The sequence below is a fragment of the Taudactylus pleione genome, unplaced genomic scaffold (genome assembly GCF_031769625.1).
Source record: "Taudactylus pleione unplaced genomic scaffold, aTauple2 ptg000362l, whole genome shotgun sequence".
NCBI classification, from domain to species: Eukaryota; Metazoa; Chordata; class Amphibia; order Anura; family Myobatrachidae; genus Taudactylus; species Taudactylus pleione.
In genome coordinates this window covers 265,337-280,787 of record NW_028284763.1, presented here as the reverse complement: position 1 = coordinate 280,787, position 15,451 = coordinate 265,337, and the positions used below count along the sequence as shown (strand labels likewise).

The window sequence follows — 15,451 nt, the reverse complement described above, 5'->3', positions numbered from 1 at the left end:
CAGTCAGACAGTCAGATAGACAGATATATATGAGATAAATAGATACATAGATATGAGATACTGTAGATAGAGAGATAGATAAATATTAGATAGATAGATATGAGATACTGTAGATAGATAGATAGATAGATAGATATGAGATACTGTAGATTAGGGGTATGCACCGGCCACTTTTCGTGTTTTGTGTTTTGGTTTTGGATCTGGATCTTCGTGTTTTGGATCTGGATTGGTTTTGCCAAAACCACCCTTCCGTGTTTTGGGTTCTGGGTTTTGTGTTTTGGATCTGTATTTTTTTGGAAAAAAGCATAAAAACAGCTAAAATCACAGAATGTGTGGGTTTTTCTACTCCTATGCTATTATTAACCTCAATAACATTAAGTTCTACTCATTTCCAGTCTATTCTGAACACCTCACACCTCACAATATTGTTTTTAGGCCAAAAGGTTGCACCGAGGTAGCTGGATGACTATGCTAAGCGACACGAGTGGGCGGCACAAACACGTGGCCCATCTAGGAGTGACACTGCTGTGGCAGACAGGATGGCAGTTTGAAAAACTAGGCCCCAAACAGTACATAATGCAAAGAAAAAAAAGAGGTGCAAGATGGAATTGTCCTTGGGCCCTCCCACACAGGGGTGTATCTGGTGCCCCCCTACCTCTGCTAGCAGTTAGCCTGGAGGGCCACTTATTTACTTTAAAATGACTAATTATGGGAGCCTCATTTAAAGAATGAGGCTCCCATTTCTACCACCACTTTGATTAACTTTTTGGGGGCAAGGGGGTATTAATGGGCAATAGGGGCACCTAAGAATCTGAGAGGAAGGGGGGCTTCCTGGGTAACACGGGCACCCTCATATATATACTTAACTCACTGACACTTCAAGTTCTGCCCCCCAATTCCCTCCCCTCCCTGCTTGATGTGCACACAAGCAAGCTGGAATCCAGGAAGTGGCGTCCCTACCTGTCTTTGCAGTGCACCCGGTGCATTGGGCTTGTAGCCTTGGGAAAGATTTCTGGACTGCACACCCTGAATATATATATAATGGGAGGTGCTACCTGATGAGACAAATTGCAGGCACAAAAACAGACAAATCTCAGGTGCACAACTCCAAATTATTAATAATATATAAATGCAATAACATTTTGCAAATCAATAGAGGTTTTTAGCATAATCTTGGCCAAGGTTATGGGCCTACCCACCATATCCAGGTAACCTCTGTAGGGTAGGTCCCTAACATACTACGATTCAAATCCAGAGCGCAGGACACCCCCAAACTAGCCCAGCTAAGCCGCCCCAGGGCACCGCTATAGTAAAAAAAGTGCAGTGTGAAAGAGATAGTTAGGAGCAGCTACTGCTGCATATAAAGAATGAAAATAAAAAGTGAGGTACATATATAATAAACCTCTATTGATTGCAAAATGTTATTGCATTTATATATTATTAATAATTTGGAGTTGTGCACCTGAGATTTGTCTGTTTTTGGGCTTGTAGCCTTGTACTGCGCCCGCCGGGTAATCAGGGGGCGTGGCCTCATGGGTAGGGGTGTGGCATAGTGGCCCAAACACTCGGGGTTTTTTTTCACACCGGGGGCGTGGGAGATGCAGGCTGGCTTTGGGCACCAGCCTATGTGAAGTGCCGGCTCCCTCACTATGCTAGGAGCCGAGTGCTGCGCGTAATGCAGCACCCGGTTCCTGTCACTGCGGGGGAGCCAGCACTTTGCTAGTGAGTCCAGGCATCCCTCCCCATGCCATCCCCAGTGTGATATGGCCGCCTATGCATAGCAAGGCAGCCGTATCACAGATTGCCAATGCCTTGTTATTAGTTATGTACCTACAGGGCTTCCGTTGCCCTGTAGGACAAAGATCATGTGACGTGACCGTGGTTGCCGCCGACAGTCACTGGAACGCAGCAGGTGAGCTGGACACTGGGGCCCTTTGCTATCTATGGAGGTGGCCCACAATGCTCGGCGATAGAGCGGCCCGGGTGCACATGGCAACCTGCCGCCCCGGCCCAGTCCGCCACTGCGGCACCACCCTAGTTACAGCCCTGGACTGGCACTGCTGGGTGGCACCCCCCAACGGCCGGTGCCCCTGGCGAGTGCCATCCCGGCCAATATGAAGATACGCCCCTGCTCCCAGACACCCTTATGTTGTATAAACAAGACTTTAACAAACCAATCATTTCAGCGCCAGGGTCTGCCACACGACTGTGGCTGAAATGATTGGTTCATTTGGGTCCCCACAAAACAAGCTGGCAATTAATCTGTCCCTACAGCAAAAAGGAGAGGGGGGGGAGGAGCAGGTGCACACTATAAGCACTAAGAATACAAATGATCAAAATATCTATAATAGACTGCAATAATTAACATGGTTTTAAATGTAAGGTTTCTTAGTACATGTTTGGCCAAAGATGTTTGCCCACCTACCACGTCACGGTGAACCTTATACAGGTGGGTCCCTAACATCTCTAATACTAATACGTAGCAAGGCGGCCGTATCACAGATTGCCAATGCCTTGTTATTAGTTATGTACCTCAAGGGCTTCCGTAGCCCTGTAGGACAAAGATCATGTGACGTGATCGTGGTTGCCGCCGACAGTCACTGGAACGCAGCAGGTGAGCTGGACACTGGGGCCCTTTGCTATCTATGGAGGTGGCCCACAATGCTCGGCGATAGAGCGGCCCGGGGGCACATGGCACCCTGCCCCCCCGGCCCAGTCCGCCACTGCGGCACCACCCTAGTTACGGCCCTGGACTGGCACTGCCGGGTGGCACCCCCCCCAACAGCCGGTGCCCCTGGCGAGTGCCATCCCGGCCAATATGAAGATACGCCCCTGCTCCCACACACCCTTATGTTGTATAAACAGGACTTTAACAAACCAATCATTTCAGCGCCAGGGTCTGCCACATGTCTGTGGCTGAAATGATTGGTTCATTTGGGCCCCCACAAAACAAGCTGGCAATTAATCTGTCCCTCCAAATTGCCTCTTTTTCCTGTCAGTACAGGCACGGACTGTCTGACATTCCTACTTGGATACTGTCACCAGTGTAATCCTCCACCATTCTGCCAATGGTGACAGTATCATATGCAGTGACAGTAGACATATCAGAAATTGTTGCCAGGTCCATCAGTCCGGACCAGATGTCCAAACTTGGTCCTGCCTGCCCTGCATCACCGCCAGCGGGTTGCTTAGGATACCTAAGTTGTTTCCTGGCAGCCCCAGTTGCGGGAGAAAATGAAGAAGGAGCTGATGACGTGTCACGTTCCGCTTCAGCTGACAGTGTTTTCACCAGCAGGTCTTTGCACCTCTGCAGGCTTGTGTCGACCCGAAAGAGAGACACCACATAGGCTTTAAACCTAGGATTGAGCATGGTGGCCAAAATGTAGTGGTCTGATTTCAACAGATTGACCACCCTTGAATCCTGGCAAAGCGAATAAAGGGCTTCATCCACAAGTCCCACATGCCGAGCGGAATCGCTCCATCCTAGCTCCTCCTTCACTTTCTCCAGCTGCTTCTGCAAAAGCCTGATTAGGGGAATGACCTGACTCAAGCTGGCAGTGTCTGAACTGACTTCACGTGTGGCAAGTTCGAAGGGCTGGAGAACCTTGAAATCATTCTCCATTGCGCTTGAGTCAGGTGCATACCCCCTCCTTTGCCTATGTCGTAGGTGGATGTATAGGCTTGAATGGCCTTTTGCTGCTCCTCCATCCTCTGAAGAATATAGAGGGTTGAGTTCCACCGCGTCACTACCTCTTGCTTCAGGTGATGGCAGGGCAGGCTCAAGACTGTTTGCTCGTGGTCCAGTCTTCGGGACACAGTCACTAAATGGCAAAAGTGGCCAGAAATTTTTTGGGACACCCAAAATGTCTCCTGCACGTCCTTGTTGTGTTTCAGAAAATTCTGCACCACCAAATTTATTGTGAGAGCAAAACATGGGATGTGCTGGAATATGCCCAGATGTAATGCCCGCACAATATTGGTGGCGTTGTCAGATATCACAAATCCCCAGGAGAGTCTAAGTGAGGTAAGCCAATGGTCAATGATTTCCCTAAGTTTCTCTAAGAGGTTGTCAGCGGTGTGCCTCTTACTAAAACCGGTGATACACAGTGTAGCCTGCCTGGGAACGGGCTGGCATTTCTGAGCTGCTGCTACTGGTGACACTGCTGTTGTTGGTGCGTAAGGCAATACATCTACCCAGTGGGCTGTCACAGTCATATAGTCCTTAGTCTGCCCTGTTCCACTTGTCCACATGTCCATGGTTAAGTGAACATTGGGTACAACTGCATTTTTAGGACACTGAGGACACTTTTGCTGATGTTTCTGTACATTCACGGTATTGCCTGCCAAGTGAAGTGGAATCTAGACGGGATTTGGTACCGGGGACACACTACCTCCATCAGTTGTCTAAATCCCACTGCACTAATGGCGGATACCGGACACACGTCTAACACCAACATAGCAGTTAAGGCCTCAGTTATCCGCTTTGCTTAAGGATGACTGCTGTCGTACTTCATCCTCCTCGCTAAGGACTGTTGGAGGGTCAATTGTTTAGTAAAAGTAGTGGTGTTCCTACTTCCTCTCTGGGATGATGAACGACTCCCAGCAGCAACAGCAGCAGCAGCAGCAGTAGGCGTAGCAATGCAGGATCCTCCGGAGGAATCCCGGATAGGAGAGGAGTCAGTCATGCCAGTGACATGGCCTGCAGGACTACTTCTGATCCTGACTGAGGAGGAAATTGACGAGGAGGGAGTTGACGGTGTGGTTTGCAGGCGCTTGGATACAACAGGACAAAGGGATTTAGGTGTCCCTGGACTGCTTACGGTCTTAGCCAAAGTTTCTGAACTTGACTAACTTTTATGAACATGCTGCAGGTGCCGTATAAGGGAGGATGTTCCTAGGTGGTTAACGTCCCTACTCCTACTTATTCTACCTTTACATATGGTACATATGGCAAGACAGTTGTTGTCCGGATTTGGATAGAAATATTGCCAGACCAAAGAGGTGGAATGTTTGGTCTTCTGCCCATGAACCACCGTGATGGGCTTTTTCATCCCACGGACAACAACTGTCTCCCAAGGTCCTCCTTGTCAACTTCCTCCTCAGTGCCAGCTACAAATATATCCTCATCCTGTTGTACTTCAACAGTGACATCTTCAATTTGAATATCAGCAACTGGACTGTGGGTGCTCTTCCAGCACTTGCAGAGGGCGTGCAAATGGTGGAAAGAGCCACCTCTTCCCATCCAGTGCTGGGAAGGTCAGGCACTGCAACCACCACCACACTTGGACTCTCCTTGGCGATTTGTGATATCTTCTTAGAAAGCACAGTTCTTCGCTGTGCTTTTGCCAGCTTAACTCATTTGATTTTTGTAGCGGGATGAGGGCTTCCATCGTCATGTGAAGCTGAACCACTAGTCATGAACATAGGGATAGACCTTAGCCGTTCCTTGCCACTCCGTGTCGTAAATGGCATATTGGCAAGTTTACGTTTCTCCTCAGATGATTTAAATTTTTTTTAAGATCATTTTCCTGAACTTTGTCATTTGGGATTTTATATGCCCTCTACTATGACATTGGGCATCAGCCTTGGCAGACGACGTTGATGGTTTTATCATCTATGTCATGACTAGTGGCAGCAGCTTCTGTACTAGGAGGAAGTGGTTCTTGATCTTTCCCTATTTTATTTTTATCAGACAAATTTTTGTCCTCCATTTATGTTATATTGATATATACGTGCGGCTAAGGTGCACACAAACACAGAAAAATATATTTTTATTTTTTGGGGGATGGAGCACACTTTGGGGGTTATACCACCCTTCAACAGGCAAGCCAGCCAGGCCTTGATTTATGTCACAGGCGCACGCTTGGTGCTGCTACTTTGTTGATGCACGTGTGGCTACTGCGCACACAATTCACAAATATAGAAAAAATTTAATTTTTATTTTTTTGGGAGCGCACTTTGGGGGTTACAGCACCCTTTAACAGATGAGACAGCCGGCCCTTTACTCATGACACAGGCGCATGCTTGGCACTGCTACTTTGTTAATGCACGTGCGGCTACTGCACACACAATTCACAAACACAGAAAAAAATTATTTTTTATTTTGTACTTGGGGGGAGCACCCCTGATGGACAGATCACCCCCTGGTCAACACTACAGCACCCCTTTAGGACTACAGCCTTTATGGGACTCTGCGCAACACAGCCCAGCCAGCCCCTATAGACTTTGGAGTGGACACAGCCCCTATAGACAACAGCAGCACAACACAGCCCAGCCAGCCCCTATGACAGCAGCACAACACAGCCCAGCCAGTCCCTATGGACAACAGCACAACACAGCCCAGCCAGCCCCTATGGACAACAGCACAACACTGCCCAGCCAGCCCCTATGGACTTTGGAGTGGACACAGGGCCTGTTTCAGAGGCGCTCGCAGAAAGCGAGCGCTCGCTCTGAATCTGGATGGCCACTTTTTTTTTTAACCCAGCCTCCTGGCCACTCGCTAAGCTGTGGGTGACAACCCACAGCTTTAGCGGCCAGCCAGGTGATGGTCACCATTATCGCGACCATCGGGCTTACGACAAGACCCTTGTGGTAGGGTCTCATTCCCGCAAGTCCCAGTGAGCTTCCTGCGCTGATAGAGCAGGAAGCTCACTACTGACATCACGAGTGAGGTCAGTAAGGCCGCCCACAAATGGCAGGCGTTTCTTCAGGAACGCCTCCGTTTGTCCAGCTAACCCCCCCTCCCAGCCTACAAAAAGGCGTGAGCTGTCGATCAACATAGACAGCCACCCCGTTTGTAGCGATCCCTGGAGCAAATTAATTTCTCACTCGCTATGGGGCTTGCGCAAGCGCTTGCTGCACATGCGCAGTACCCCACCATCGACCCGCTTGCAAGCGCTACGTGCTTGCGAGCGAGTCTGTATCAACCCCACAAGCCCTATGGACAACTGACTGCACAACACAGCCCAGCCAGCCCTTATGGACTGAGTGGATACAGCCCCTATGGACCACAGCAGCACAACACAGCTCAGTCAGTCCTAACTCTCCCACCCTCTCTCTTCACTGTCCACAGCCGGAGTGAAAAATGGTGCAGACGTGGGGACCTTTTATTTAATCCAAAACCCACGATATCCGACATCAGGATGATGATGTTTTCCTCGAATTCAGATCCAAGTCAAACCCGAGCTGGACTCGGTTCCCGGCTCGGATAGGAGGGGCTCGGGGGAGTTCGGATTTCAGAAATCCGAACCCGCTCATCCCTACTGTAGATAGATATATGAGATACTGTAGATAGATAGATAGATAGATAGATAGATAGATAAAAAGACAGTCAGACAGACAGGCAGGCACTCATATAGATAGCTATATATTAGATAGATAGAGCTAGATAGACAGATATTAGATAGATAGAGATAGATACATAGATATGAGATACTGTAGATAGATAGATATATATTAGATATTGTGATAGAAGCACTTGAAAAGTGCTGAATGGCTTCTATGTGTGTCCCAGGTTTTTGTCCTATGTTTTCTAAGCCCGCAGGAGAAAGTCTGTTTGGTAAGCAGACTTGAGTCTCTGCTTTTTTGAAAAGCTGGTTGGGATCTGGAGGTGTGGGTGTGAGGAGAGGGAGGACTCCACCCACGGCCACTCCAGGTTTTGGGCCTTTCAGCCTGGTAACAGGCTCATTAGGGCTTCCAGCTGAGAGTGGCCAAGATATGCTTGGTTTGTTTGGGGCTGAGTGTCTCACCTGGGAGAGCAGGCAGGGAGTTTGCTCGGAGACACTTGAAAACCTATCTGTAGGTACTGTACTGTGCTTTGTTGCTGGTCAGGGTGTTAGGCCCTACCAGCCTTTGTAGAGAGGGAAACTTATGTGTTAGTTAGAGCCCAGACAGGGCTAGGATTTATGTTTATGATTTCTTTATTTGACTTATGTTTTGCACAATAAAGATGTCAGAGTTCAACCGGGGATCGGCCATCCCTTACCGTCCCGCCGGCTTCCTCTGACTTCCAGGGCAGTCGGGCGGCTGGCGCGGTGATGTGGGAGGAGCTGAGCATTCACCCTGTAGCTGTGGTGTCAGGCGACCTGGTGAGCGGGGATCGCAGTTTCCATCATGGGCGCCGCCATGACACTTTCCCTATGTCAGTACTTCCTTCCCTGAGTGGCTCGGCTGGTCAGCTGATGCTGTGGGCCTATCAGCAGGCTTCCAGGGGTATATATCCGGCTCCTGTGCTCCAGGTAGTTGCCTGAACAATCATTGTCACCGCTAGTGTAACTAGAGGAGTCTCGTTCCAGGTTTCCGTGCTTCCAGTGTGTTTCTTCCAGAGCTTCTGAGCTATCTCACCACAGTGCCTTACTATTAACAGCCTGTGTGAAAGCTAACCTCCATCTCTCCACAGTGCCTTTACTAATCAACAGCCTGTGTGGAAGTTTAACCTCCATCTCACCACAGTGCCTTTACTAATCAACAGCCTGTGTGCAAGTTAACCCTCCATCTCACCACAGTGCTTTTACCATCACAGCCTGTGTGCAAGTTAACCCTTCATCTCATCACAGAGCTTTTACCATCACAGCCTGTTTGCAAGTTAAACCTTCATCTCAACGCAGTGCTTTCACCATCACAGCCTGTGTGCAGGTTAACCCTTCATCTCATTGCGCCCTAGTGCATGATCTCCGGCCGGCAATCTGGTATATACTTCATGGGATATCCAGCTGTTACCTCAGCCTACCAATAAATCTCCACACCTCTCTAGCCAGCACCTCAAGTGCCTTTCTCCAGCCAGTTCTATCCCACTCCCCACGTGCCTATTCCAGGCATTACCCTTGGGCCACAGGTGTTTTGATTCTTTTCCCTGCAGGCCTTGGTCACCAAGTCAAAGGACTGCGACCTGCTTACAGGGAGCCGCACAAGCCCATATCCCGCTTGGAGGGTTCACTGGCAAACACCTCCTTGTTAGTTAGACTCCACACCATTGACTAGGCCTAGCCAACGACCAAGACTTGTGAATGTGGAGATCATACATCCAGGCCCCTCGCCTTTGCCTCCTCCCGCAGCCTCAGACCTTGGCTTTCAAAAACCCGCCTCCCAGCATGACAAAAGACTGGCACTGACCAGCTTGTACTCGCATCCAGACTGGTGTGCTGTTTCCCGGCTGCTGTGTGTGTGAGGAAGGAGTCCAGCTACCCCAGGAGAGGGACCCCTAACCCGACTGTGTCACAATATATAGATATGAGATACTGTAGATAGAGAAATAGATAGATAGTCAGACAGAGACAGACAGACAGCCAGATTAATAGATAGATATATATAGATAAAAAAACAAAGACAGACAAACAGGCAGTCAGATAGATAGATATGAGATAGATAGATATTAGATAGATATGAGATACTGTAGATAGGTAGAAAGATAGACAGACAGATATTAGATAGATAATATTAGATGGATAGATATGAGATACTGTAGATAGAGAGATAGATAGTTAGATATGAGATAGATAGATAGATAGTCAAACAGACAGTCAGATAGATAGATATGACAGATAGATAGATAGATAGATAGATAGATAGATAGATAGATAGATAGATAGATAGATAGATATGAGATACTATAGATAGATAGATAGATAGATAGATAGATAGATAGATAAAAAGACAATCAGACAGACAGGCAGGCACTCATATAGATAGCTATATATTAGATAGATAGAGATAGACAGATATTAGATAGAGATAGATAGACATGAGATACTGTAGATATTAGATATATAGATATGAGATACTGTAGATAGATAGATAGATAGACAGTCAGATAGAGACAGACAGATGGATAGATAGAAAGATAGATAAATATTAGCTAGCTATGAGATACTGTAGATAGGTAGATAGATAGATATATAGACAGATATTAGATAGATAGATAGATAGATATGAGATATTGTAGATAGAGAGAAAGATAAATATTAGATGGATAGATAAGAGATACTGTAGATAGAGAGATAGAAAGATAGATTGATAGATAGACAGTCAAACAGACAGTCATATAGATAGATAGATAGATAGATAGATAAATAGACAGACAGACACACAGAGTGAGTAGTAAGAAGGAGAGATACACAGAGTCACCATAGAGAGCAACAGGAGTGGAGGAGCAGGGAAGCACATCGGAACAGGCAGTGTCAGGTAACGTGTCTCTTGCAGGCTCCTGTTATACAGTATATACAGCTAGTAATGTACTAGGTAATCTGCATGTGTGTGCGGTCACATTACTGGCTATACACAGAGTCACCATAGAGAGTAGCAGGAGAGGAGGAGCAGGGAAGTATATGGGAACAGGCAGTATCAGGGTAATGTGTCTCCTGCAGGCTCCTGTTATACAGTATATACAGCTAGTAATGTACTAGGTAATCTGCATGTGTGTGCGGTCACATTACTGGCTATGCACACAGTCACCATAGAGAGTAGCAGGAGAGGAGGAGCAGGGAAGCACACCGGAACAGGCAGTATCAGGGTAATGTGTCTCCTGCAGGCTCCTGTTATACAGTATATACAGCTAGTAATGTACTAGGTAATCTGCATGTGTGTGCGGTCACATTACTGGCTATACACAGAGTCAACATAGAGAGTAGCAGGAGAGGAGGAGCAGGGAAGTATATGGAAACAGGCAGTATCAGGGTAATGTGTCTCCTGCAGGCTCCTGTTATACAGTATATACAGCTAGTAATGTACTAGGTAATCTGCATGTGTGTGCGGTCACATTACTGGCTATGCACACAGTCACCATAGAAAGTAGCAGGAGAGGAGGAGCAGGGAAGCACACCGGAACAGGCAGTATCAGGGTAATGTGTCTCCTGCAGGCTCCTGTTATACAGTATATACAGCTAGTAATGTACTAGGTAATCTGCATGTGTGTGCAGTCACATTACTGGCTATGCACACAGTCACCATAGAGAGTAGCAGGAGAGGAGGAGCAGGGCAGCACATGGGAGCAGGCAGTGTCAGGATAATGTGGGCATGATTCAGACCCGCTCGCGAGCGCTTGCAAGCAGGTCGATGGTGCCCTAGTGCGCATGCGCTCGATGGAGGGAGCTCCATTGTGCGCATGCGCGAGACCCGAATAGCGACAGCCAAGCAGTTGCTATGGGTCTCGCACAAAGGGGGCGTGCTGTCGATGTTGGGTGACAGCACGCCCCCTTTGGTGGGCATTCCGGGGGCGTGGCTGCCCAGGCGGAGGCGTTCCCATGGGAATGCCTACCGTCTGGGGCCGGCCCCACTGACATCACTAGTGATGCAGGCTCCTGTTATACAGTATATACAGCTAGTAATGTACTAGATAAGATAAATATTAGATGGATAGATATGAGATACTGTAGATAGACAGATAGATAGATAGATTGATAGATAGACAGTGAAACAGACAGTCATATAGATAGATAGATAGATAAATAGATAGATAGATAAATAGACAGACAGACACACAGAGTGAGTGGTAAGAAGGAGAGATACACAGAGTCACCATAGAGAGTAGCAGGAGAGGAGGAGCAGGGAAGCACATGGGAACAGGCAGTGTCAGGTAACGTGTCTCTTGCAGGCTCCTGTTATACAGTATATACAGCTAGTAATGTACTAGGTAATCTGCATGTGTGTGCGGTCACATTACTGGCTATGCACACAGTCACCATAGAGAGTAGCAGGAGAGGAGGAGCAGGGCAGCACATGGGAGCAGGCAGTGTCAGGATAATGTGGGCCTGATTCAGACCCGCTCGCGAGTGCTCGCAAGCTGGTCGATGGTGCCCTAGTGCGCATGCGCACGACGGAAGGAGCTCCATCGTGCGCATGCGCGAGACCCGAATAGCGACGGCCAAGCCGCCGCTACGGGTCTCGCACCAAAGGGGGCGTGCTGTCGATGTTCAGTGACAGCATGCCCCCTTTGGTGGGCGTGCCGGGGCGTGGCTGCCCAGACGGAGGCATTCCCATGGGAATGCCTACCGTCTGGGGCCGGCCCCACTGACATCACTAGTGATGTCAGTGGGAGTGCTTTTGGCTCTGATAGAGCCAAAAGCACTCCTGGGCTTGCGGCAGCAAGAACTTACCGCAGGGTCTCATCGCAAGCCCGATGGTCGCGATGGTCTTGACCATCGCGACCATCTTTTTGGCCGCTCGCATAAGCTGTGGGTGGTCACCCACAGCTGTGCGAGCGGCCAGGAGGCCGCTCCAATATTAGATAGGAGGGCCCTGATTCAGAGCGAACGCTCTTGTCAGAGCGTCCGGCTCTGAATCAGGCCCTGTTTCTCCTGCAGGCTCCTGTTATACAGTATATACAGCTAGTAATGTACTAGGTAATCTGCATGTGTGTGCGGTCACATTACTTGCTATGCACAGAGTCACCATAGAAAGTAGCAGGAAAGGAGGAGCAGGGCAGCACATGGGAACAGGCAGTATCAGGGTAATATGACTCCTGCAGGCTTCTGTTATACAGTATATACAGCTAGTAATGTACTAGGTAATCTGCATGTGTGTGCGGTCACATTACTTGCTATGCACAGAGTCACCATAGAAAGTAGCAGGAAAGGAGGAGCAGGGCAGCACATGGGAACAGGCAGTATCAGGGTAATATGACTCCTGCAGGCTTCTGTTATACAGTATATACAGCTAGTAATGTACTAGGTAATCTGCATGTGTGTGCGGTCACATTACTGGCTATGCACACAGTCACCATAGAGAGTAGCAGGAGAGGAGGAGCAGGGCAGCAGACGGGAACAGGCAGTATCTGGGTAATGTGACTCCTGCAGGCTCCTGTTATACAGTATATACAGCTAGTAATGTACTAGGTAATCTGCATGTGTGTGCGGTCACATTACAGGCTATACACAGAGTCACCATAGAGAGTAGCAGGAGAGGAGGAGCAGGGAAGCACATGGGAACAGGCAGTATCAGGGTAATGTGTCTCCTGCAGGCTCCTGTTATACAGTATATACAGCTACTAATGTATTAGGTAATCTGCATGTGTGTGCGGTCACATTACTGGCTATGATGTCACACAAGGGATGCTATTGCGTACTACTCACACGTCGCCATCACCAATATATTTTTGCCACAAGAATTACAAAGACAGAGATGAGAACATTTGAACATATCTTACATACTGTATATTTACAATCAATAATGAAATCACTTACATCGAGATGAGCATCGGAACATGAAATCACAACTAAATATCCATCATTTTTCATGGAGAAAGAGGCCGTGCAGGATTTTACCATCTGACAGAGAGGAAAGAATTACTGTAATTATGGGTCAAGATATAAATATTGTATAGTAAATGTTATTAAATGATTTCATGGAACATCAGAATAAAGTGTAAGTACTGGATTGTATTTATGTGTTTCTCTGACTGACACCTCCCCATCACCCCTGATCCCCCTGATCTGACCCCAATCTTGCCAGTCACCACCCCCAGCAACAAGCACCTGTGACCCCACTGGTCATGCTCCTCAGTCAGTGTTGGATTAAGGGGGAGGAGAAGGGCCAAGTAGCCCCGGGACCCCTCTTACAGGCCCCTCCAACCGCAGCTACTTAATTTGAGAGATCAGCACCACTATGCCCTGTCTCTTTCAGCTAGCCTGGGGTCACCGGGCATTTTTATCCACCACAGTTCCTTCAGGAGGCCTCTCCTTGTGCAGCCGTTACAAGTCCAGTCCAGGACTTGTCTCCTGCCAGTATTCCTCCTGCTCCTGACCATGCTTCTAGGTTGCCGGTTGCTAGGAGACCAAGACGTCAGAGGATTTCACATGTTTCCTCCTAGTGTTGCCTGATTGGCACCTGATCCTATTTGAACTTCCTGGACTGTGGCTGCCCTGTCGGCTATAGAGTTTTCATGTGGAACTTTTGGTTATGCACCTGCTCTCTTTGCATCCAGACTTCCAGCTATAAGCTGTGTATTCTGCTCACCGGCTTCTAAGTGACCCAAGTTCTCTGGGTCCAAGCAACACTGTCTACAGAGCCCTCCAGGCCATACATCTATCCTGCTTCTACACCACGTTCCAAGCATCACTGTCTATTAGGCCCTCCAGCACTCTTCTTTAACACGTTTCAAACATTGCTGTCTACTAGGCCCTCCAGGCCATCCAGCAATTCTGCCTCTACACCACGTTTCAAGCATCGCTGTCTACTAGGCCCTGCATGCCATCTAGCACTCCTGCTTCTACACCACGTTTCAAGCATCACTGTCTATTAGGCCCTCCAGGCCATCCAGCAATCCTGCATCAACAGCACATTTCAAGCATCGCTGTCAGCTAGGCCTCCTGGCCATTCAACAACTTTAGTTTGGGCTGTAAGTCTACAGTATATTCTATTGACTGTCCTATTGTATCAGCTCCTTATTACATCATGGACATGTTGTGTTTGTACTGGCCCTCCAGGTCCACCATATCATTTATAAAGTCAACTGCCATGATTTTAATATTGTGACTGTTCTATGATGTGCTTCGTACCTCCCATACCTCAATCTCGGTCCTAGCAATTTCTAGAGCATCGTAACAGCAGCATTGCCGCATGCGTCCCTCTCCTCTAGCATCCCACATGTACTGACCCATATGCTGGGTTCCCTGGACCCTACTACTGCCCAAAGGACTGCCAAACTGCTCTATAGCACCACCGGTTATGTGCACAAGCCCCCTGCTGGGCATCCCACTAGTATAGAGCCTGTTGGTGCGTTCTGCAACAGGTGCACTACAATGTCTAGAAACCCCTGGCTCCATGCTGTCACTGTAATACTGCTGGTAAGATGCTTGAAAATACCGCTGTTATTACAGTGTTAACCCCTACATTACCATTACTGTGGTCCTGCATAAACCCTGTACCTGCTGTTTACCAAGTAAACCCAGCACCCTGGCTGAGAAACCTCTGTGTGGCCTTAGAGTCACTTTCCCATCCGCTGTGCACCTATTGTGACCACCATCCCAATAGGCTGGTGGCGGAGGACGGAGATTAGTGGAATTGCTCCCCATGCTGCCTGAGAGGAGACTCCAGAGTCTGCCCCCTGCTGGAGGATTGCTGGTAGGACCTGCCCGCTGCTGCTGCAGCCTCAAGGAGGTACAGGGGGAAGAGGCACATGCAAAGCGCATAGGCAAACGCAGGGAGGGTTTCCGTCTACCTGGAAACCCCCCTCCCGAGCCCACACCATGACCACAACAGAAATAGTAATATAATAGAATTTTACCAGTGCTGCATGTTCTTCTCAGTATCACAAATGAAATAATTAGCACCACCTGTGGATCTTTTAAAATGTATCAGCCAGTAATAAATAATCTGTGCACCAACTAGGAGAACTGGAAAACATGCACTGTTAGAGATGCACTGCTATAGAGCCCAATATGTACATATATGTCCAGGGCAGTGCTAGGTTCTTCTGCTGCTCCTCCAGGCTCCCGGACTTGCTCCAATAGTCTGGAAT

The 15,451-nt window shown here is 48.3% G+C and overlaps 1 protein-coding gene across 1 annotated transcript in view; it reads right to left on the bottom strand.

The window, feature by feature from the left end:
* The window catches only part of LOC148508515 (uncharacterized), a 143,903-nt gene that overhangs the window by 28,577 nt on the left and 99,875 nt on the right, over positions 1-15,451 (bottom strand). The window contains exon 4 of the mRNA XM_088444417.1: positions 13,176-13,259. Coding sequence (XP_088300543.1) covers positions 13,176-13,259 — 84 coding nt within the window. The remainder of the gene's footprint in view (positions 1-13,175; positions 13,260-15,451) is intronic.